The sequence below is a fragment of the Pinus tabuliformis genome, chromosome 6, assembly GCF_031772625.1.
Source record: "Pinus tabuliformis cultivar Carrire ecotype Pingquan chromosome 6, CPIR1, whole genome shotgun sequence".
Classification (NCBI taxonomy): Eukaryota; Viridiplantae; Streptophyta; class Pinopsida; order Pinales; family Pinaceae; genus Pinus; species Pinus tabuliformis.
The window spans coordinates 1,603,505,136-1,603,530,543 of NC_142292.1; the positions used below are offsets into that span (position 1 = coordinate 1,603,505,136).

The following is a 25,408-nucleotide window of genomic DNA, read 5'->3' on the forward strand; positions in this document are numbered from 1 at the left end:
TGAATTGCTTCCTATATCCAGCACCAGAGTGTCAAGTGATGATTGCAAATGGAGGAACAATAAATTGTTCTGGAAAGTGCCATAATATCAAGCTATCCATGGGAGAATATGTATTGACTAGCCCAATGCTTTCCATTCCAATGGGAGGTGCTGATGTTGTACTAGGAGTCCAATGGCTACAATCCTTGGGTACAATAGCTTTTAATTTTCAAGAACTTTTCATGAAATTTTCTGTGGAAGGAAAGGAAGTTGAATTAAGGGGTATTGCAGGAAACCAGGAAAGATAATCAGCTCTAATGGCATGACAAAGCTTCTAAAAAAGGAGCAAAGAGGTGTAATTGCACAATTATGTTCGCTAGATGTTTCCACATTGGAATCATCTATTTCTCCAGATCTCCAAAAAGTCCTGGACAATCATTCCAAGGTATTTGAGACTCCCAAAGGTCTCCCACCTATGCGTGATCATGATCATGCTATTCATCTGATTCCAGGAAGTGTTCCTCCAAACATCAGGCCGTACAGATATCCATATGTCCAAAAAAGTGAAATTGAACGTATGGTTGCAGAAATGCTAGAGGCTGGTATAATTCAACCGAGTCAAAGTTCTTTCTCAGCTCCAGTAGTATTGGTGCACAAGAAGGATGGATCATGGCGCATGTGTCCAGATTATAGGGAGCTCAACAAGCTCACTATTAAAGATAAGTTCCCCATTCCTGTCATTGATGAATTACTGGATGAATTGCATGGATCAATTTACTTCACCAAGTTGGATCTTCGTTCGGGATATCATCAAATCAGAATGAAGATTGAAGACATTCCGAAAACGACATTTAGAACTCATGAGGGTCATTATGAATTTTTGGTCATGCCTTTTGGCCTTACCAATGCACCTTCAACATTTCAAGGTTTGATGAATTCAATTTTCAAACCATTCCTTAGAAAATTTGTGTTAGTATTTTTTGATGATATACTAATCTACAGCAAGTCTTGGAAGGATCATGTTGAACATGTTGACAAGGTGCTACAACTATTGGAGGAGAAACAATTATATGCAAAAAGATCCAAATGTTTCTTTGGAGTCCAGGAGGTGGAATATTTGGGTCATATTGTATCTCATGAAGGAGTTAAGGTAGACCCTAGCAAAATTAAAGCCATTAAGGAATGGAAAATCCCCACATCCATAAAGCATCTGCGAGGATTTCTTGGGTTGACAGGGTATTATCGCAAGTTTGTTAAGAATTATGGGAGAATAGCAGCACCTCTAACAACATTATTGAAGAAAGATTCATTTTCATGGACTCCGGAAGCAACAAAGGCCTTTGAACATCTTAAAGAGGCAATGTGCCAAGCACCGGTCTTAGCTACACCGGACTTCACAAAAACCTTTATTGTGGAATGTGATGCTTCAGGAAATGGAATTGGTGTTGTTCTAATGCAAGATGAAAGACCCATTGCTTTTGAAAGTCGTCCAATCAAGGGAAAGTTTTTAAGCAAAGCTATTTATGAGAAGGAAATGTTGGCAATACTCCATGCACTTAAGAAATGGCGACCCTACCTAATGGGAAGACACTTCAAGGTAAAAACGGATCATGATAGCCTTAAATACTTTTTAGAACAAAGATTATCCTCTGAAGAGCAACAAAAGTGGGTCACAAAGATGTTGGGTTATGACTTTGAAATCATCTACAAAAAAGGGAAGCAAAATGTGGTGGCAGATGCACTCTCAAGAAAGGATGAGGATATGGAAGCATTGTTGTGTGCCATTTCTATTATCCAACCAGATTGGATAAACGAAGCAAAGGAGGAATGGAAGAATGACGAAGAAGTGTGGGCACTTATTCGAAAGCTACAACAAGATTCCAGTACTTCTGATACATTTAGCTGGCAAAATGATTCGTTATGGTACAAAGATCGCTTATACCTCTGTAAGAATTCCCAGCTAAAACAAAAGATTCTTATGGAATTGCACACTTCTCCCTTAGGAGGGCACTCAGGATTTTTAAAAACTTACCACAGGGTTAAGAAGGAATTTTTTTGGGATGGCCTTAAATCAGATATTCAAAAGTTTGTGGCGGAATGTTTGGTTTGCCAACAAAATAAAGTTGAAACAATTAAAACACCGGGTCTATTACAACCTTTATCCATTCCAAGCCAACGTTGGGAGGAGGTTTCAATGGATTTTATCACAGGTTTACCCAAGTCTGAGGGAAAGAGTGTCATCATGGTGGTAGTTGACAGACTTACCAAGTATGCACACTTTTGTGCATTATCACATCCATTTAAAGCCAGTACAGTTTCTACTGCATTTATGGAAACAGTTCAAAAGCTACATGGAAACCCAAAGATTATTGTAAGTGACAGAGATCCCATTTTCACTGGAAATTTTTGGACAGAATTATTTTCTTGTCTTGGTACTCAGTTAGCTCATAGCTCATCTTATCATCCTCAATCTGATGGGCAAACTGAGATAGTAAACAAATGTTTGGAAGGATATCTTCGTTGCTTTGTATCTGATAAACACACACAATGGGTCAAATGGTTGCCTCTGGCTGAATGGTGGTATAACACTTCCTTCCATACAGCAACAAAAATGACCCCATTTATGGCACTTTATGGGTAACAACCACCATCAATCACATCATATTTAAGAGAAAATTCTAAGGTTCAGGCAGTGGAACATCACATCGAACATCAACAACAAGTCCTCCAACTCTTAAAGGATAACCTCGTGTTGGCACAAAATAGAATGAAACAACAGGCAGATCAACATCGCAGTGAAAGAAGTTTTGATGTAGGTGATTGGGTATTCCTATGGCTACAACCATATAAGCAAATGTCCCTAAAGCAAGCTAAGAAGGATAATAAATTATCACCAAAGTATTATGGTCCGTACAAGGTGTTAGAAAAGATTGGTACTATGGCATACAAATTGGAGCTTCCTGCAGCTTCTCGATTGCACCCAGTTTTCCATGTTTCATGTTTAAAGAAGGTTATAGGCGACAAGCTCCCAGTTCAAACAATATTGCCAGAACTTGACGAGGAAGGAAAAATTATATTGGAACCGGAAGCAGTCACAGAAACAAGAACTCGACAACTACGAAATCGATCAATTTCAGAGTATCTTATCAAGTGGAAGAACTTATCCGCTGAAGATTCCACATGGAAGGATGAGAATTTTATGCAGAAGTATCCAGAACTGCTCAAGCGTTGAGAACAACACTTTTTTGAAGGAGAGGGGCATGTTGGGTCCCTATAATACTAGTGATTACCCCATTACTATTGTAGTTATACCCCTTATTTATATTGTTGTGCCCCTATTACCCCCATATTGTTATTTATGTGCCCCTTAGAATCCCTCAATTGTTATTTTTGTGGCTTTATATTATTATTGTTAGGTCGGCTGGATTATATTGTGACTCCTTAGACTCCTATATATAGAAAGGAGGCTTTGTCATTTGTATCATCCAAGAATTTTTCACTTATGTAATGTAAAGGAGGTTGCCCCCTCGAAGAGGCTGAATTCTAAGGCGTTGATCTTTCTTTTCTATCTTTTCTTGAGCTAGTTTCATAACATTCCTCGCCCGTTTTTCTTCCCCTTTTTCACTGGGTTTTGCTCGCTAAAGCCACAAGACCCTTCATTTTCTTTTCTACCTGTTTACCTGCTCGTCGGCCTCCTTTTCTTCCCTGTCTCGCTTCTGCCTTCACCATCTTTTCCTTCGACAATTCCTTCAGTCCCCACCCCTCTCGCGTTCTTACCTGCTCCTGATGTGGAGTGTTGGAGTCTGAATGGTATAGGAGTTAATTAAACCTACAATGTTAACATAAGTGCATGCATTAAAACCAATCCGAATTTCATTCACAGCCTTATGTCGTTCCTTGTAATTCTTCTTTACAACATACCAACTACAAGTTTTCTCTCGGAAACCCAGTTGCCCCTAATTCCCTTCCCATCTTTCCTTAGTTCTCGTTGCGCTCAACAGTAAGGGCATCACTTCCCTCCCACGCTTAAAGCCCCCCTTGGAGACCTCCAACTGGGATCTCCGTTGTGGTCCATCTCCACTCCTGGGTGCTAGTAGGTAAGGATTTGGGATACCAAAGTTGGGAAAGCAAGGTTTTGGCTCTGTTTTCACCACAAGGGCAGACCACCTAGACTTGAGGTGCACCGACCCCTCCCTCTTATCATTACAAGTTCTGGCCCGCCCTTGCAGTCCATCTCGACTCATGATGACTAAGAATGGATTCCCCCTCGGCCATGCAAAGACCCACTGGTTAAGTTTCCCCCCATTCCTATTCCACTGTATCTCTTTCCTTCCCCTTGGGGTTTGGCAGCCCCTCATTAGTTGGACTAGCTAAGCAGGGCCAATCTTCCATTTCCCATACCCCCCTCCCACCGCCCACCGGTTCTGGAAGCTACCAGAACGCAGTAGGCTGCCAGAGGAGCCATGGCCTCTTCTCAATCCCAAGCTGCTGATTTTCACTATGGAAATTGCCAATTTCTTTCTCCAGGGTCCAAGAGTCCCTCCAAACCCTCCACAAATCTCCTGGCGCCTGCCACACACCCCCCCCCCCCCCCCCACCTTCCATGAAATGCAGCCAATTCATAGCCAGACATTAACAATAGACAATTGAGCCAAAATTCTCATATTTTTTCATTTCTTACAACAATTAAGAAACCAGACATCAACATCTTAAGACAAGACCAACATTTTCCAAATACTTTTGACACCACCCTCTTTCCATGCTAGACTCTCCTCCAATTTTGCGACATTGGTGCCAAATCTAGACTTAGGAAAGCTTGGTTTACATACCAATTTCGTACCAGGTTGATGCAGGGGGAATCCAGTTGCCGACGACAACCCCTTCTCCTGCTGGTCTGGTTCTCCTCTTGACTACCCCCCGCAGTACCTGGTGTAGGGACCAACCCTATAATTTTATTTTATTTTTAAATACTAAAATACAACCATAAGAAAATAGCATTGGGAACTCAAAAATCATTAAGCATTATATAAAACTTTCCTGAATTTCACTTTATTGAACATATCATCTAATTTACATATTATTAACTAAAACCATAATGAAGCCATACAAAAGAATACTATAACAACATAGGTGCCGTTCACCAGGAGACAAGATTCAAACTTGACTTACCGCTATTTGCCCTCCTTCGTTGTCGGTCGCCTCCAAGTGTGAATGTCGACGTGTTTAATTCGAATGCAATGACCCATCGGTCGACCTCCCAGCCTACTCCTTGGGTACTCTCCTTCCTCGCGGACCCCCAAGCTGCAATGGGGTTGTACAATGGAGGAATGTATTAGCTAGTAGATGAGAGCATTCTTTGGCTCAAGAGTTCCCTCTCTAAAGTCCTCTACCTCACTAACATCACTATAACTCGTAGTCTGACATAGCCTCATCCATCCAACAATAGGGTAAAGAAAAGCCCTTTCTCCCATGGCCCGCCCCTTCTTTTATAGGAGTTCTCATAGGCGACACTTGGCCTTTCATGTATAATTAATTATTTTTGATAATCCAATAGTTTGATTATTCACCCACCCATGTGTCACTCTCTCATCAAGGATCTCCAAAATTATTTATTTAAATTTTAATTTAAAAATCATATTTTTCCTCACCTCATCAAGAATCCTATTTCTTCTCCTAGTTGTCTCTTGATCCCCCTTTTTACGCTTTAATTTGTGTTCATTACTAAAGTCAATTGATAATTCAAGATTTGATCCCCTATCTACTCCCTAATTTAACTCAAGTTATCTCTTAGATGGGTATCTTAGGTTGGTTTTTTTTTTTTTTTTCACAAGAACGGTTATGGACTGTATTAATTGAATGGCCTAAATACCAGACTTCTGATTACAATGGGGGTGAGCTCGATTCAAATAGAATCGACCTTCTGAGGTACTATGGGGCTTGTATTCCCCTTCCAGCTCTTTTTGGGTTCAGCAATGTAGTTTATTTCTGCGATTTGCCCAAGCTTGAATATACAAACAAACTAATTTAAAATCAAACAATAAACCATATCAGCTGAGTTGAGTGATGGAATTGGATCCCATGTTTCGTCCCCGTCTCTTATCATTGCCTCGGCAAAGAGAAGTGCAGCTTTATTAGCTTCAAGATCTGCTTCTTTGTTGTTATCTCTCAGAACATGAAAGTAATTCAGTTTTTGGAACAGCTTCACCACACTTCTGATTCTTTGTATCAGCCTTGCTAATCTTAAGTCCCGAGGTGTAGAATTGGTCACCATGAGTTTTATGATCACTTGGGAGTCCCCAAAAATATTTGCCTCCTTGATTTCCAGATTCAAGAGCGACTTGAGACCTTGGTAGAGGGCTAATGCTTCAGCTTGAATGCTGGAGTTGATCCCCAGACCCCAGGCAAAGTTGTGGATCGATATGCCTTCAGTGTTTTTAACAGTTCCTCCTGCCCCAGCCTTGCCAGGATTTCCTTTTGCTGCCCCGTCAAAGAAGAGAGAGTGCACCTTTTGATTGGAGATCCAGTCTTGAAAATCCTCCTTATTTTTCCCCTTATTTTCCATTCCTCGGGAGAGAACATGCTTCTGATGGCTTGTTGAAATTGCAGGTTCAAGGAGGTCCCCCAATCAATGTCTAGCTGACTGAGATTCGAGTCATCTTTTTGATCTCCCAGGCATTCTTTTAACTGGATCTTTACCTTGGCCGCAACCACCATGGCATCATGCTAGATGCTTCTGAAAGTTCTGCTGTTTCGCTCTAGCCAGATCTACTAGCAGCAAATTTTGAGGAGAGAAGACCAAGCCGCTTTAATCACTTTGTTTTTTTTTTTGGGGGGGGGGGGAACGGGATAGCTGTTCTGCCAATTAGCGAACAGATCTGTTATGGAGGCAGGGAGCTCGAAATTGGGGTTCCAATGGTCCATCAGCTCTCTCCAAACCTGTATAGTGAAGTTGCATTTTAAGACAAGGTGTGTGGCACATTACACATACTCTTTACACAGGGAACACCTGGACGGGCCATAGAATCCACGCCTCTGAAGATTGTCATCGGTTAGAATTTTTCTGTGGCATAGGAGCCAACAGAAAATGTCGATTTTGGGCAGTGAGGGGATGCCCCAGACAACCTTCCACGGAGCCGGATCAGGAGGAACGTTTGGAATTAAGGCGAGATTCGCGTATCCTTGGGCAACTGTGAAACCTGCCAAAAGAGTGCCCCAACCACACCTGTCTTTTCTGCGGATGTGCGAGGGGGCAATCCCATTCAGCAAATCGCGGAGGTGGATGGAGTCCTGGAGGAGATCCAAAGGTAGATCGATCAAGCTCCAACCAGCCCAATGCATCCCATCCCACGAGGATATATCCCACAGTGTGGTTTTTCCAGAAGCCGTCAGCCAATCTCTCATCGCCTTCACGGATGGACAGTCACCAATTGGATCGTGGTCCATGATGTGGTCGGTCCAAATGTTATTTTTTCCCATTTCCAGGGATCCAGTAAGCCTTGGATCGGATCAACGGGGTAGCTTTGGAGCAGAGACTAGAGAAAGGCGAAACGCCTTGGGGGAGAGGCCCATCCAGACATCTAATCCGCTCGCCTTTGAAGTATTTTCTCCAAAGCGCTAGCTGAGCCCAGCCAGGCTTGGGCGCGATAATTCTCCAGAGGAGCTTGGCTCCCATAGCAATGTTCTGCAGGGGAAGTTTCTTGAAGTTAAGCCCTCCCTCCATCTGAGGCTTGAGGACAGTCTCCCAATTAACAAGAGGGATTCTCCTCTCATTTTGTTTACCTCCCTTCTAAAAGAAATTTCGAATATGCTGGTCCATTTTCTGAAGAATGCTAATTGGAGCTAGAAGCACTGAGAACTGAAATAATGGGAGACTGCTGAGAACGACTTTGATAAGGACTGACTTGCCTGCAATATTTAGCTAGTTAAATCCCCATGCCTGGAGTTTGATCTTGAATTTTTCTACCTGAGGAAGCTAATCCCTGTTATAGGCACGCTTGAGAAAGATAGGGAGCCCTAGATACTTGAATGAGGTCCATTCTGAGGAGGCAACAAATCCTAAGCATCTGGTGATGGAATTAAGCAGAGTGGGTGTTGTATTCCAGCAGTAAGTGTGGCACTTTCCCTTGTTGAGACTGCTTCTGGACTCCATACAAAACTCATCAAGAGCCTCTTTGAATCTGTTGGCAGAGTGGATCGAAGCAGCCCCAAGAAGCAGGGTATCGTCTGCAAACAGGGCGTGGTTGATGTTTTGGACCCCCCTCGCAATGGAAATCCCTGAAATCTCCTGATCTTGCATTTTTTTATTTAGGTGGAAACTGAGAACAGAAGCTTGAATAACAAACAAAAGAGGAGACAGGGGGCAGCCCTGTCTTAGTCCTCTTGAAGCTTTAAAGAATCCAGCAGCTCTACCGTTGACTAGAGGAGCAATCCATGGTTCCGAGATGCAAGCCCGGATCCAATTTGTAAAGCTCTCCCCAAAACCAAATTTTTTCAAAACATTCAAGAGAAAGCTATGTCTAACACGATCAAAAGCATTTGCTAAATCCAGTTTGATAGCCATACCTTTTTCCTTGCGTTGCTGGCTTGAAAGGATTGCCTCTTGAACTAAAATGAAGTTGTCCACCAATTGTCTTCCATGGATGAAGCCCCCTTGGTTCTCTGGAATGATTTTAGGGAGAATATGCTTCAGCCTGTTAGCAATAATTTTGGTGATCAGTTTGTAACCAATGTTACAAAGGGAGATGGGACGAAATCTATTAAAGGAGTTGGCGCCCTTTTCCTTGGGGATGAGAGCAAGAAACGAGGAATTTGTACTTCCTCCTATTTTCTGACAGGCTTGCGATTTTTGGACCATTTTATAGAGATCTTTTCCCACGATGTGCCAGCAGGTTTGGAGAAATATGGCGGAGAAACCATCAGGACCTGGGGCTTTATTTGGGTCCATGGAAAAGAGAGTGCTTTTGACCTCGTCCATTGTGACTTTGGCTTCTAGATGGTGATTCATCCCAGCAGAGATTGAAGAGGGAACCCCGTCCAGCAGACAAGAGTTTTGAGATGCATTCACCTCTTCGCTGTACAGATATTTGAAATGAAGAAAGGTTGCTTGTTTGATGCTTGCAAAGTCTTTGTGGATGGTAGATTCTTCTTTAATTTCAGCTATGGAGTTGAAACATTTTCTAGCTTGAGCTTGCTTGTGGAAAAATGAAGAATTTCTGTCTCCTGCTTTGAGCCAAAGGCAGCGAGATTTAATCCTCCACGTTTCCTCTTCGGCCAGGCAGGCTTTATGGTATTGCTGTTGGAGTTGGACCTCTTTATCTAGAGTTTCTCTAGACACATATGCCTCTTCCGAGAGCAAATGATGGGCGTCTAGCTGACTTTGGAGCTTTTTTTTTTTCAGCTGTTGGGTTAGCAAGAGTTTTGGCCCAGCACTTTAGGGCAGATTTCAATCTTCTGAGTTTTTCTTCCCATATGTAGAATGGAGATCTGTTGACAGGTTAGGACCAGCTTTCTTTGACTATCTGCAAGAAGCTGGGTTCCTTGATCCACAAAGGGCTAAACTTGAAGGGGATGGGGCCAAGATCAGTGTGAGCCCAGAGATCGAGCTTGATAGGCTTGTGATCAGAGGTGCTACTTGATAGAATATGCATACTAGCGTCTAAACCAAGCAAAAGAAAGGAGCTTTGCACAAAGAATCTATCCAGCCTTGTTGCAATGTGTCCAGGGCCTATTCTTTTATTTGACCATGTGAACTTACCTGAGACAGGCTTGATATCTAACAGATCCCAATCTTGGAGGAGATCCTCTGCCCATTCCCTTGCCGGATCTCGCACAATGCAGCCTCCTCGCTTTTCTGAAGAGTGCAGCGTGATGTTTAGGTCTCCTGCAATGATGACATTTTCCAGATTGCCCAGATCTACTTGTTGTCTTATTGAATCCTAGCAGATCTTTTTTTCTCTAGCATTAACCGACACATAAACGTTGAAGAGGCAAAAAGTTTCTTTAGTAATTAGATGCTGCATCTTTAGCATCAACCAGTGGGTATTTGAAGTCTCAGACACTAGCGAAAACCTGCTATCATTCCAAAGAGTACCCAACCCTCCGGAGGCTCCTCGGGCTGAGACAACTGTTGCTTTACTCTTATTCCAAAGTTTTTTACTTAAATGAAGGAAGTCTGACTCCTCCATCTTAGTCTCCTGGAGAAGGAGTATATCTGGGGCCTCTATTCTTATTAAATTTCTTATAGCCTCTTCTTTGATTTTGCTCCCCATACCCCTACAATTCCAGGAGATTATTTTCATTATTTACCTTTGCTTTGTTGGACTCCCTTGGAGCCTTGATGCTGGTTTCTTGCCATCTTCGGCTTTTTTGCTAACAACTTCTCCAGAGTTGGTTGGCTACCTTGTAATTTGTCCTTGTACGTTTCGTGCTCTCTTTTCTCCCGATCTGTTTTGCGCCCTCTTGTAGATCTCCTTACAGAGGTTTGGGAATCTCCTATTTCTCCTTCCTCCTTCGAGTCTTCCGATTCTTGATCCTCCTCCTCAACTTCAACAGGGGTTCCTTTTGAGCTTTCTGCAACACCCGTGTCCTTGGAAAAGGTAGGCAGGATACCTTTATCTGGGGACACTGGTTTTTGGACTATGACTTCATGGGTGTCCTCTGGCTGAGAGCTAAGAAGGTCGAACCTGTTCTCTGGGGCGGACTTGGGCGGGATCCGCTGAGCAGGGTCTTGATAAGGACCTTTGCCACTAGTGCCTCCCGATTTCTGGGTCTTGGTAGAAATTTTGGATCATTTAACTTGATTCCAACCGACCTCCTTCCCTTGCACAGCTTCATTGGCAGATGGGCAGTTTCTGGAGAAGTGTCCATAAACATGGCATTTCCGGCATTTGAAGGGCAACTGTTCATAGTCTAGTTTCGGCACATGTGTCCAGCTTCCTACCTTGATTTTGATGGCCTCTGGAAGCCCCACCTCCAGATATACCTCAACGCAGATCCTGGCACAATCATATTGGTCCTTGTTATTTGCTCGATCTATGAATTTCCCCAAGGCATTTCCAATGTGCATCAAAGAATCCCAGTTCCAGCAATGAACTGGGAGATTTGGAAGCCTAACCCACACCGGGACAACTTTGGGTACATCTACTGCTGGATCGAAGTTTGGAGTCCATTTATTCAGGTACAAACCCTGGGGGCCCATGAAGTAGGGGCCATTTCGAAAAATCAGATCTTTGTCATCCTTTGAGGTGAATTCGAAGAGGAAGAATCCTCGCCCTAGAAAGTATGAGGTCACACTTTCTTTGATCAGCGGCGACCAGTTTCTTTTGACCCAGCTCTCTGTGGATTTGGGGGATGGCCATAGACCAGTGAATTGGCCGATGAGAGCTCGCTCGGACAAAGACAGAGCAACCTGAATCGAGGTTTCCAGAGGAAGAGAGATCTCTGGGATATCATCAAGTTTCTTGACGAATTTCGCCGCTTCAACATTCTTCTTCTTTGGGAGTCCTTCCAAAAGCTGGCTGAAAGCCTCAGTTGAAGAGATCGGCGGAGGGGGAGGAGAAGAAGGCGCCTAGGGGTGCCCAGCACCTCCATGAGCGCAAGTCCAAAAGGGAGCCTGCTAGAAGCGAGCAGGGGCAGCTCAAACCCCCATGGCCAGGCCGACTGCAGGGAGGAGAAGAGCCCCGCACGGACACGCCCGCAGGGATCTGGGTGGCGGAGTGCGGGCTCACGCGCTGTCTGCAGGACGCGTAGGGAGCGAATCTCAAGGGAAGGCTGAGCAGGGGCCGAGATGCAGCGCTCAGTCGAAAAAATCCAGAAGCATTTTCAATGTAAAGAAAGCATGGAAAAAAAATTAGAGGACTCTCAATTGTTGTGTCACTTATATTAGTTGTTGCCACATGGAGGTTCTCTAAATTTCTCTAAAATTTAATTTATTAATCTTATTTTAATTCACCATCCTCTTCTCTTAATTAAGTTTAACTATTTTAGGATTAATATTTATCCTTACATTTATGTCCCTTTTTTCCCTTTTTATTTAAATAAATTACATTATCTACCTAAAATTTTCCAACATGGGAAGGGTAGAGTTTTGAAGGTAAAATATTTTATTTCTTCCTATGATCCCCTTAACCCAAGTTTTATTCTTGATTTAATTATCTCGGTTCTAATCATCATTTACCACTTGATGTGAGTTTTACATGGTTTTCATATCTTGAATATATTTTTAATTTATTTATTTTTAATGATTCCAAGGGTGCCAAGTTTGGTCGTGCGCTTCAAGAACTTCACTTAGAGTTCCAAGGGTGTCACGCCTAACAGTTTACTTGTGATGCTAAGGGTGCCAAGTTGGTCGTGCCCTTAAAGAAATTCCCTTGAAGTTCCAAGGGTGCCATGCCACTTGCCCTTCAAACATTCAGTGGCTAGGAGGGGAAAGTATAAGTGCAATGACAGAGACCACTATCATCTCTTATGTTGCCTGCTATAGTGAGACTAATGGTGTCGGGGATCAAGGAATCCGCATTGATACGCGTCCCCCCCGTAAAATCTTTATGAGCGGCCCAACTTTGGGACCTGCCCTCATGACATCATGATCTTCAAGGCGAAGGTGTTTCAACCTTTCTAGCCCAAGTCACGGCGAGAGTGCTAGTGGGTGAGATCAGGGACAATGTCCCACCCTTCCCATGCAGTTTCATCCAATTGTATAACCCCATCACCCATATGTGAGTCATTCGGCCAAGCAACAAATCTGTGCCTGCAACCACTAACATATCATCAAAATATAGATAAACATATATAGCAGGTTTCAAAATTGACTTAGAATTTCAAAGATAAAATAATATAAATTTTCATCAAACCAGGGGTCGTCAACTCATCATATGCGAGTGCCTCTTGTAGTTTCTTGCCATACTCAATATTCATCAGTATCAAGGTTTCTCAGTGTTAGTCATTGCAATAATAGCATCATTAAAATCATCTAATCATTCACATCATTGTTCATTGTGAACCAGAACTAATGCAAGTAGGTAACATAGGGGACACATTCATCATGGCTATCATCATCATAACATCAATGGAAACATGCATATCCATCAAAGCTATCAGCATCGTAACATCAATAGAAAATATACCTATCCATCAAAGCTATCATCATCATGATATCAATAAAGAGCATACATATCCTTTATTGCTATCATCATCATAAATTCAATAGAGACCAAACATAATCATTTATGCTAGAATCATCATAGTATCAATAGAGAACATGCATAACCATTGATGCTACAATCATCATAATACCAATAGAGAACATACATAAACATCACAACCACTAATAATATAGTCATGTGTCCGGATCTTCAATCTGAGGTCCTAAAAGAAGAAAGTGTGGGCCTTAGGGCTAAATAAATGTTAATGTCATATCACTGTCAGTCGACTAGAGTGGGGCACTACACCTAGCTCTCGTTCGAAATATTAAACAGTTTATGGCATGGAGTATTCATTAATTTGTTATAATATTTTTGGAAGTCAGATAATTAGAGATTTATTTATTTTTATTTTTATTTTTTTTAATAAAAAATAAACCAATTAAAAATATTAATTTTAATTTATTTATTTTGGTTGTGTAAATTAGGTAGACTAAATATTATATTATATAAAAAAATTATGATAACAAGTGATGTATATGTATGATTGGTTTGCCACCCGCGTAGATCCATCTTAACTTTAGATCTATCATGCGTTGAGAGGGATCAAACCTTTCGAGGTGCAAATTATTGGGTCCTTTATATAGAAAAGCAAAACTCAAGTAGAGATCGCATCCATTGACACGACCTTTTTTATTGCAATCACTGGAGTGATCCTTGCAGTATGGAGGTTAAAAAACTTTTCCTCATCAGTGTGGCATTGTACACCCCATAAGGTGACATTGATAATGTATCCTTTACACATATAGCAGGAAATAGTTTCCGTCCACCTCCCTAACTCCTCATTCATGATGTAATGTGACATATAGCACAAAGAGATTGTTTCCCTCCACATTCCGAGCTACTCTTTTTGGAGGTTCAATTAATAGATTTTATTTTTTTGGTGACACGTGTCCCACACAGTTTTACCCAGTTTTGTGCAAAAAAAGAGGGAGCGCGAAACCTACATCAAATTGCCCCGAAGTCCTGGGAACTTATTTAATTCCGGATTTCAAGCCTCCGTTAAATGTATTTGAACGCTCCGTTCCTTGGCCCACTCGGTCGTTCAAAACCCTCGACAAGATCGTTCAAAACATTTCTTATCAATTTGATCTGATAAGTAGTTGGCAGTGGCTTTCTTTTCTGCTAAATCCATTCCGACTTTCGACCTGTAGCTCCATTTCCTTGCCGAAAATAACCATTTACTGCGATTCTGGACCAAAAGAGAGCCATCTTGGACAAACAAAAAAGGTCGAAGGGTTTTTTTTCATCTGGTTTTTCCGTGCAGCAATGGGGGACTACAGTGATGCCTTCATGCGCAACAAAGATGCGGCGGTTCAAGCGCGAACGAAGGCCCAAAATCGAGCCACAGTTCTGCAGTTAAAACTGGTACGATGAAATCTCTGAAAATAACCTCTAACTTTTTGTTTTGTTTGTCTAACGCTTGAACCATAGCAGCTGTTTCTCACGGTGTAGTTTTCATTTGTTGTAACCCTGAAAAATATAAGTCTGCACTACATCTACTACTTATCAAAAGCTTGTGATTAAAACCCTACGCTTAGGCTATCTGTGTCATAAGTATTTGCCTGTTTCGTCAGCTAGTCTAGATTTGCTGGGTAGATCCCTTGCTTGTAACATTGATGCTGAAAAATAACAGGTAATAATTTCGGATCCGTTTTCTAGGGTTTGTGAATTCGTACAAATATTAGAAAGCTGTAGTTCGGTGCATTTTATTTTCTCCACATGAATATTTAATTCTTTATAACAGTTTCTAGTTCTGAGTTCACTGATATTTATATTTACAAATTAAACTTGTAGCAGGTTACCATACACGTGCTTATTATAACTCATTTTATTGCTTCATATTAATGTGCAAACGAGCGAATTGATCCATAGACTGTGGAGACATGCTTTAGTAGATCATATAGGTAAACAATATTACTGTTAGGGGGCTGTACACAACTGGCAGATGAATGAAGCAAACTTTTTTTTTGTAAGTTAAAGTTTGTATTGTGTCAGAAATTTAAAACGTCAAGATACATCTGCTATCTGTCTTGGAAAATACGCACATCTGACATCTGTCTTTGGTTTTCCAAGATTATTGAAGGCGGTCTCAATCTCCCTCAAGGGAGACCAGATATATTGACCCCCTTTTGAGAAAGAGCCATGCCAATACAAAATTACTGAAAGCCAGTCAGAGTATTAAGTAGAAAACTGCAGAATAAAATATTTCCTAAGAACATAAAGCATCAAGTATCTGAGGAGGTCACGGGTGTAGTGTGTTTTGACGCTAGAGTCTTATGGAGTTTGAAGGCTGAGGCTCATACTATTAGTGTCTCTCCAGGTGAGCTATCGAGGCATCTATGGTTTCCAAACAATGACGTTGGAATCTTTGAGTGTGCTTGATGTCATTCAGGGCAGTTAATATGCCGTATTGTTCCTCATTCTTTTCCTTTAAAACTTTGCCAAGGAGAGTTTTTAGTTGCCAGTGGAGAGTAATTGATTTGAGATACTGATTCCATCTTCCCTTGGTATGGCCAGGGTTGGGAACCTAGTGGGAAACATCTTCAATAATATCAAAATATGAAAAACAAGGCATTAATCAAAAGGTTTGGTTTTAAGATGTTGAATCTTTTCTTGGATTTCCGGTGGAACAACAACAAAGTAGATATTTGTCGCCTCATGGGCCTGTGTTTGGGCACGGGTTCGAATTTGAGAAGCTCAGTCACTTTCATCTCAATGACCACCCTCATCTCCATGGCCACCCTGCCCACCTTGATGGCTGCGCATGTGTTGTTGAGGTTGGGTGCTCATGTAAGACACCAATGTAGCGATACAAAGGCAGGAGAATTATCAAAGGGAGACCAAGAAGAGGAATAAACTTGGAGCTAGTGCATAACAACACAACTTTAGGATATAACATTTATACCACCCACCTTGACCACAGGTTGAAACAACACAACATCTAACTGTGAAACAACCGACAATTGGACTTTTAGAATTAAGGAGAGACAAGACAGGGGGGACTATAAATACTAGTAGATACGTTCGATGTGGCCCAAGGAGCAACCTGTATTGGACCTCTGAAGTCTCTACAGCTGATGTGGAAGTAAGGAGCCAATTCCAAACCAACCCACCAGTGCGCAAAAGACCATCCACGTTTCTAAGTCTCTGGTTTTGCTCGCTCTAAGACTACCTCGTCTTAGGAGGACCATGTTCACATCATTTCAGGGTACTGATCACCACAACCAAATCACCTAGTAAGTCTTCAAGCCAAGATAAACCCAAAATTGCAATAAGGAAAAGCATTGGGGCGGTTGGCCATTGAATTTTCAACAGTAATTTGAGACACTTAGGCCATAAGCATGTCTGCGCCACAAATGGGTTAGATTTTTTTCACCTAAGTTGTACACCTAAGGTGCAATGCTCAGAGTAGTAGCTGTCATTTTGATCCCTACTCACACCGTTTAGACTCTCTACTCGCTAAGTCAAGGGGGTAGTCCCTAAAGGATGGATAATGAAGGAAAACTTATTGTAACAACAAGTCTAGGAGATTTAAGGGCAAGGCAATTATTATTACTGTAACTTAATTATTAATTAGAGCAAGTGTAAATATTGATGAGCAAGGTGTATGAAATGGATTCGATTAAGATCAATGAGGCAAATACGACATGTAAAGATGGTAGAACAATGCCTTAACAATGCTCAATGAAAATTAAGAAGCTTGCAAATAGATATCTCAAGTCACAATAATAACAATGGTGCAAGGAGAGAAAAAGTTAGACAAATGAAATGCAAAACTAAATTAGGTGTGATGCAAGATCTTGGTTATTTTTAGTTATATGTCTACTATAGTCAATTGTTTTGAAGCAAGTCTCACACAAGGTTGTAGAAAGAAGTCCAAGGGAAGGAGGTTAAGACTTCATTAATGATACCTACCCTGAAGTTCTAATGATCTAGATGCCTCCGTTCCTACTATTAGAGTATATCTCTATTTAGTAATGCTCAGTCTTTTAGCTGTTGCTATTTTTATTCTTTTTAGCAGTTTCTTAGATGAAACTGTTTGTTCTATATTCTACATAGAAACCCGATGTTTCTATTATTGTAAATATCTTTGTATTATCACTGAGCTGTTTGCTCCAGGTTAATCAATTCATTCGATATTCTTTTACATGCGTGTTTTGCACTGTTTTATGGTATCAGAGCACAGGTTTCTTTCGAAATAATTTTTCACTGTTTGAAAAATTTTGTTTCATTTCGAAATTGCTCTTTAGGGGTCTGGATTTTTTGTTATCGTGGCCACATTCGATTTTTTTTTTTTTTTTTTTTTTTTTTTTCCAAGGGTTAGCGTCTCCATTTACAATCTGGTCTGAGATCTGAAAGCTATTTTTATATTTTTTTTCTCTGTCCGGTTACGGGTTCGAATCTCTGCGTGGGTGCTGTCAACTGAATGAGATAGTTCAACCGCTACAGGGTCTGACGTGACTGCAACCTCAGCGAATTTTTCAGGTGTATCGTATACGAACCGTCGGGCAGTCGACTATTATCTCCAGGCTGACAGAGGTTCGCTTCATGCTTCCTCGCGCTGCCAATCAATTAGAGGTTATTTGATTTTTTTAAGTTCACCGTCATCTCTCTCGGCTTCCATCAGCAACGCGTTGACCGCCAGTGTCGCTGCCGGGAGATTGGGTATCGGCAGTTCCAGCGTGAGAGGGAGACGTATCGAGAGAAGCGGAAGCAAATCATTTGCAGGGAAAGCGTCGAACGGGCACGCGATCTGCAACATACACACTGTGTATCTTCTGCCCGAAACCCGTTCGTTTTATCCGCTCTGTTCATTTCGTGGTCAAACTCAGAATTTCTGCTGTGGCACCTAGACGTGAAGCCTTGACGACGTCCAACAGAAATTTCCGCTGTATCAATCCGCTCACTTGGAAGCCAAGCAGATTACAAAAACAATTTTTTGGTGAGCCCGTGTATGTTGACCAGAGCCCGTGTATGTCTGAAGAAGACTCCGCCGTTTTTCTGTTGAATTGCCGCAAATGGCCGTAAGATAGCCACATTTTCCCTTTGAACTGCCGCAAAGGGTTTCATTGTCGCCGAAAGATAGCCGCATTTTTCCTTTGAACTGTCGCAAAGGGTTTCACTGCTGTCGAAAGATAGTTGCAGCCGCATTTTTTTTTTAAACTACCGCTTGAAGAAGAGCTGCACGAACCTGTCTCGAAAAGATCCGATAGCCGAACAAAAATTGGAGGTTCGGTGCAGAGGTGATATCGGAGACCGTTGCAGAGGACAAATCGTTGGTGGCCAGAGGAGAAACTGTCGGTGGCCAGAGGAAAAATCGAAGACTCTCGGCCCTTATTTCTTGTTACTTGATCTCTGAAGTTTAGCATTTGTTTGCTCAAGGCTGCCTGTGGAGAATTTGTTCTGCAGCCTGTGTTAAACCGGCAGCTGTATAGTCAATAAAATCACTTCAAACAGCAGTGTAAGACTTGTGAAAGAAGGGTACAGCTACAGCAGTGGAATCTGCTCTATTGCTATTTTTTTAGACTGTGGAGATATATTTTTTTTGCTGGACTTCTGTATTGTCTTTGGGAAAATGGCCACGCTCACCAATCTGATGTTAGAAGGAAATCAAGCCTTTTACGCCTTTATGGCTAAAAGGTCTTCAGATCATGTTCCTTCTTCTGCATGGTACATTGATTCTGGTGCATCACGCCATTTCTCTCACAGGCGTGACTGGTTTATTGACTTCTCACTTTTCAGCGATTCAGTGGTATTTGGCGGAGGTGAAAAGTACACAGTAGCTGGCAGAGGTACAGTTCAAATTCAGTCTGGTGGGCGCACACTCATATTTCTGAATGTATACTATGTTCCTGGTATGGAAATTAATCTGTTGTCTGTCAGCCAGATTATGAGGAATTCTCCTCAGCTTGATGTTGTGTTCAGTGCACACAAGTGCTCTATTATTGACAGGGAGACTAGTCTAACAGTTGCTGTTGGCCTAGAGGACCATGGTCTATATAGGCTACTTGACACCGGTGACTCTCCAGAAGTGGCTCTAGCAGCACGTGTCTCTCCCATCAGTACTCTTTGGCGTCAACGATATGGGCATCTCAATATGCAGTATCTCTCTCAGCTCTCCCGGGAGGGACTTGTGTCAGGATTACCTGATATTCAGACTCAGCAGTTGGGGGTATGCGGCGCCTGTCAAGAGGGAAAGCAACATCGGTCTTCATTCAAGAATGGAGAATCTTGGCGCGCATCTAAGGTACTCCAGTTACTTCATGCTGATATTTGTGGTCCTATGAATACAGCTTCTATCACTGCTTGCAAATATTTTTTACTTATTGTAGATGACTTCAGTAGAAAGATGTGGGTGTATTTTCTAAAAAATAAATCTGATGCACTTAGTACCTTTCAGAAGTTTAAAACCTTAGTTGAAAAAGAGTCTGGCTGTAACATCATGACTCTTAGGACCGACAATGGGGGGGAATTTTGTTCTTCAGCTTTTGCCAATTTCTGTGATATTCATGGCATCAAACATCAGTTAACCGCACCCTACACTCCTCAGCAGAACAGTGTTGTCGAGCGCCGCAACCGCACGGTTGTTGAAATGGCTCGTTCCATGTTACAACACAGGAGTGTTCCAAACAGATTCTGGGCTGAAGCAGTATTTACTGCTGTTTACCTTCTTAACCGATCACCCACTCACGCTGTTACAGGGAAGACTCCTGAAGAGGTTTGGTCTGGCCGTAAGCCTAAGATCAGTCATCTCAAAGTATTTGGATCAGTTGCATATGTTTGGATTCCAGCTGCTAAGCGCTCTAAGTTGGATTCCAAAAGCCAGAAACTCATGATGACAGGGTACAGTGATCATCACAAGGCCTATAGGCTGATAGATATAGCCACTGGTCGTCTTAGCTTCAGTCGGGATGTAGTCTTTGATGAGGACAGAGGATTCTTTCAGCAGTGTTCTGAGGATCAGCCTCACAGTGTTCTTCTTCCGGTCGGTCCACCTGATGGGAGGGATGATGTAGCATCAGTATTTGATAATACTCTATCTGAGCTTCCTCCAGAAAATAACCCTCCTCTTGCGGCCCCTATTGCTCTTGAGTCTTCTCCACCTCCTCCTGATATTGGTTCCTCTACTCTTCGGCCAAAATGGTGGGCTAAAACCATTGGTGATCTCCGGGATGATGAGCTCCTTGAAGGTAGAACTTCTAGACATAAGAACAGACAACAGTCTACAGTCAATTTTGCTCTTATGGCTAACATACACAATATTTTTGAGCCTCAAACCTATTCAGAGGCTAAGGGTACATCTGAGTGGGAACAGGCTATGGAAGCCGAATTCCAAAGTCTTCAGAAGAATCATACATGGACACTTTCTGATCTTCCTGCAGAGAAAAAACCCATAGGCTGCAAATGGGTGTATAAAGTAAAATACAAAGCTGATGGAACCATAGACAAGTATAAAGCTCGTCTTGTGGCTCGAGGGTTCTCACAGAAGGAAGGCATTGACTATGAGGAGACTTTTGCTCCTACAGCCAAGATGAGTACCATAAGGCTTGTGCTTGCCCTAGCAGCTCAGTTCAATTGGAAAGTTCATCAGATGGATGTAAAGAGTGCTTTCCTAAATGGTGATCTCCAAGAAGAAGTCTACATGACGCAGCCTCCAGGATTCAAGGTTGCTGGTCAAGAACAGAAAGTGTGTCGGTTAGTTAAAGCAATCTATGGATTGAAACAAGCTCCTCGGGCTTGGTACATGAAAATTGATCAGTACCTGACAGATCAGGGTTTTCAGCGGAGTCCATCTGATGCAAACCTGTATATCAAGCATACTGGTGATGATATCTTGTTTGTAGTTGTCTATGTGGATGATCTTATCATTACTGGCAGCTCTGCACATTTGATCCATGGGATCAAACAAGATCTATGCAGAACTTTTGAGATGACAGACTTGGGACTTCTTCATTACTGTCTGGGGGTTGAAGTGTGGCAGACTGAAAATCAGATCTTTCTCTCTCAGTCCAAGTATGCCAAAAATCTTGTGGAAAGGTTCAGAATGCAGGATTGCAAACCGGCCACGACTCCTATGGAACCAGGGCTCAAACTTTCAGCACAGTCACCCTCTCCCCTTGTAGATGAAACTTTATTCAGGCAATTAGTGGGCAGTCTCATCTATCTTACTGCTACCAGACCTGACATCAGTTTTGCAGTAAGCTACATTTCTCGCTTTATGTCAGCTCCTAACGCTGATCATTGGATAGTAGCAAAGCGGGTGCTACGATATGTGCGTGGTACTTCTGATTATGGCCTCTTATATACTCGCAGCTCCAATCCCATTCTCAGTGGCTACACTGACTCTGACTGGGCCGGTTCGGTTGATGACCGTAAATCTACTGCTGGGTATGTGTTTAGTCTAGGATCTGGTGCTGTTACTTGGACTAGTAAGAAGCAACAGGCAGTGGCTCTCTCTTCAACAGAAGCAGAGTATCGAGGAGCAGTTAAGGCAGCCTGTGAGGCAGTTTGGCTTCGTCGTATGCTTGCAGATATGCACGTTTTCCAGACAGGGCCTACTTCTTTGTTTTGTGATAATCAGGGAGTGCTCAAACTTGCCAAGAATCCAGTCTTTCATGAACGAACAAAACATGTGGAAACTCACTGCCACTACATTCGACAGCTGGTTGAAGACGGCTCAGTTCAGTTGCACTATGTTCCCACAACAGAGCAGCCCGCTGACATTTTCACCAAGCCTCTTGGTCCTGATAAATTTGTAAAATTCCGTGGGTCTATTGGTGTTGTAAATAGATTGAGCATTAAGGGAGGGTATTAGAGTATATCTCTATTTAGTAATGCTCAGTCTTTTAGCTGTTGCTATTTTTATTCTTTTTAGCAGTTTCTTAGATGAAACTGTTTGTTCTATATTCTACATAGAAACCCGATGTTTCTATTATTGTAAATATCTTTGTATTATCACTGAGCTGTTTGCTCCAGGTTAATCAATTCATTCGATATTCTTTTACATGCGTGTTTCGCACTGTTTTACCTACAAGGGATTGCTCACAAGAGAATTGCAAGGTCACATGTTTTAACCGTTGGGCAAGGGTCAAGCTTCCCAAATTGGATGAAGAAGGTGGCCCTAACTTTCTATCAACCAAGCTTATGCCCAGAGGTAAATTTTAGGAGATGCAAAGCTAGACTAGAATGAGGATGCAAATGTTAACAAAATTAGATTGCTTCAATATCAGTTCACTTGTAACTAAGATTGCCAATTATCACTTTTCAACACAGGATCACAAGATGCCAATAGCAATTAATGACTCAATGAAACAATAATGGCAATAATATCAATTAGATGTGCTTATTAGGATTCTCTTTCAATTATGTAATGTAGCAATTAGAACAAGTGAAGCAAAAAATAATGATATAAGCATAATGAGATGAGATTGCTAACAATGATTTTGAATGAGGAAATGCAACAAGAACTAAATGCATTTTCTAACCATGCGATGACAAGAGAACTACAAAAAATGAAAAGGTTAGTAGGTCACTAAGAGTCAAGAGGCTATCCCTGATACTGTGATGAGATCACAAAAGAAAAACCAAAAGCGATTACCAATCTACTATGCCTTTAGCTATCCAAATGCCACAAGATTGCACAAGTTAAATCAATGATGAACTTTAGAAATAAAGAGCACTGGACCTTACTGTCCATATACATCAGTCCATTGTCAACAAGATTAGTCACTAAAGAGACCACAATTATGCAAGAATAAGAGCCATAATACTTATTAAACTCCTTGTGATTAATGTGTGACAAATTTTAATTGTTTTGGGGCTTATTATTATTAGTTTTCAATGTCATTAGCCTTTGTATGCAATACGTCAGATCTGATGTATTTAGACAGTCTGCAATAGGTCACGGTTGGGGAAGATCAAGGCCTCAAAGCCTTGCGGCCTCACTTCGTGATTGATATACCAAAGTGCAAAGTCCAAATAACAATGTTTTGCCTTAAAACAAGCGATGTAATCCTTCCAAAGAGTAATGTAATCCCTACAATTACAAATGCTAGCCCTAGGTATGACAAAAGATATGGAACAAACCTCTAATTGTTTGCGACCAAGGCTAGAAGGGCCTCTAGGCCTTGCGGCTAAGCCAAAATGGCTCAATAACCCTTGCAAGTACTCAAAAGAGGCTAGTAATTAGACTTTGAACCACAAGAAAATTCTCTATGAGTCTACAATAAGTCACCAAGTTAGGTTTTGGCAAGAAAATGATGAAAATAACTAAAAAAATTATTTGCAATTTTTTTGATTGGTAAACCCTTTTCAAAATCTGAATTTGTAATGTGATTAGCCCTTTTAGGGCTTGTGGCCTCTAGAAAAAGGTTGAGCATTAATGAAAACGGGCTTGAATATGGTGGATCAAGCCCTTGAGAGGCTAGTTTGGCCCTAAACCACCTGTGACCTTCTCAAATAAGCTAGACAATTCCTTCCAAGGTGTAACGTCGCCCAAACCCTAGTTGTATAAACTAGGGTGAGGGCTAGTGCCTTCCAAAATTCAAATTTGTCTTTGATCTTAAAGTAATGGCACTTGCAAAACAATAAACCCTAGTTGTCCCTCTAGGTCCACAAGAAAAACCAAGCAATAAAATAAAACCCCAATTGGCTATATACATACAAGGAGAAATAAATACAAGGGTTACAAATAATATACAAATTATCTACAATATTCACAAATAATTTTTTAGCTCTAATTATCAGATCTATCTTTGTTTGCACAATTGATTTAGAGATAAATGAGTAAAATAAGAATTTTATATGTGAGTTTTGGCCAAGATCTTTGCAAAACAATCATTAGATAAGTCTTGGAAGCTTAACACAATGGGCTCTTGAGCTTCTTGTCTTAGGAGTTGGCTGGTCCAACTGAAGACTTCCCATCACGCCCAAGATCTGAATATTGATGAGATCTCGATACACTTAAGATTACGTTATTAGATCAATAGAGGCTAGATCACAAAATAAACCCCCAAATCTAGAGATACTTGCTAGATTAATCAAATTTAGTGAGCTAATCTGAACCCAATAACTAATGCAAGATACTTGTGCAAATAGTTAATCCAACCACAGGTTAATGAAATGATAACTTATTGAATTATTATGCAGTAGAGCATTAAGAACATAATCCAAAAAACATTACCACAATAAGCAAAAGAGGAACACCATCACGAATAAACCCCCAAAGACTTGTTTTATTATTCCAAAAAAAAGAGAATTACATCCAGCAAAGCTTGACTTAAAGCTTGATGCAAATGATCTTTTGACGAGTACATGATATAATGAGGAGCAAAATAACTCCCTTGCATAGAAAAATGAGGTCATCAAACCCCTCCAAGTGGAAATAATGGCTAGTTTCCTTTATCTATGGCTTGATCCTTGCCAAATTAATTTGATCCCTTGTTAATTGGTGCACAGACCTCCAAAAGAATTCAATTTCCTTGACCAAAAATTGAATTCTAGGAGGTTTTGGACCACTAGAGAATCTTCAAAAAATAGATTTATTGTAATTCTCGCATTCAAATAACTACCTTGATCCAAAAAATTTGATTGCTAGCAATTTTTTTTTTTGAGAGTGGAGATTTCCACGGTTATTCATATTGTTTGAATCTTTTGTATGTGAACTGTGTAGTGGATTTCTGTATTTAACATTTTGGGTGGACACTCCACCCATCATCAGGGACCTGAAAGCTCATAGATGGTAAGCGTGAGAGTTGATCGACACTATAAGTAACAAGAGAACAAAGAGGAGAAACGGTCACAAAGATGAACAAAATAATCATAATAATAAAGTAAAATAAATTATGAACGTTTAAGGGATAGAAGAAATGGTCATAAAGATTCAAAATAATAAATAAAATTGTAAATAACAAATGATGGATAAAAATATTTGACTTTAATGGTAAAATAAAGATTTAATGAGGTTAAAGATGTAAAGGACGAACTTTAAAAATGTAAGGTCAAACATTAAAATTGAATTGGATATTGATATTCAATCTATATAAATATAAATAGAAGCTTATTTATTATAATTTAATAATTAGGGATAGAATTAGTCAAAGGATAAGGTTTATATATATATATACACGACATTTTTCTATTAAATCATGAAAAAGATACATCGTGGGAAGCCTTTTCTGAAAATAAAAAATGGCCTCCCTTTGACCAGATTTGTTGGCCTTTAAGTA

General features: G+C 41.1%; 1 protein-coding gene across 2 annotated transcripts in view; it reads left to right on the top strand.

Annotated features, from left to right (window-relative positions):
* The first annotated feature begins 14,155 nt into the window (after positions 1-14,155).
* Positions 14,156-25,408, top strand: part of LOC149265002 (U1 small nuclear ribonucleoprotein 70 kDa-like) — a 37,800-nt gene continuing 26,547 nt past the window's right edge. The window contains exon 1 of one of the 2 annotated variants that reach the window (XM_089429069.1): positions 14,156-14,546. In XM_089429069.1, the coding sequence (XP_089285195.1) occupies positions 14,448-14,546 (99 nt within the window). In that variant the 5' untranslated portion in view covers positions 14,156-14,447. The remainder of the gene's footprint in view (positions 14,547-25,408) is intronic. The other variant, XM_089429065.1, reaches the window with a different exon arrangement.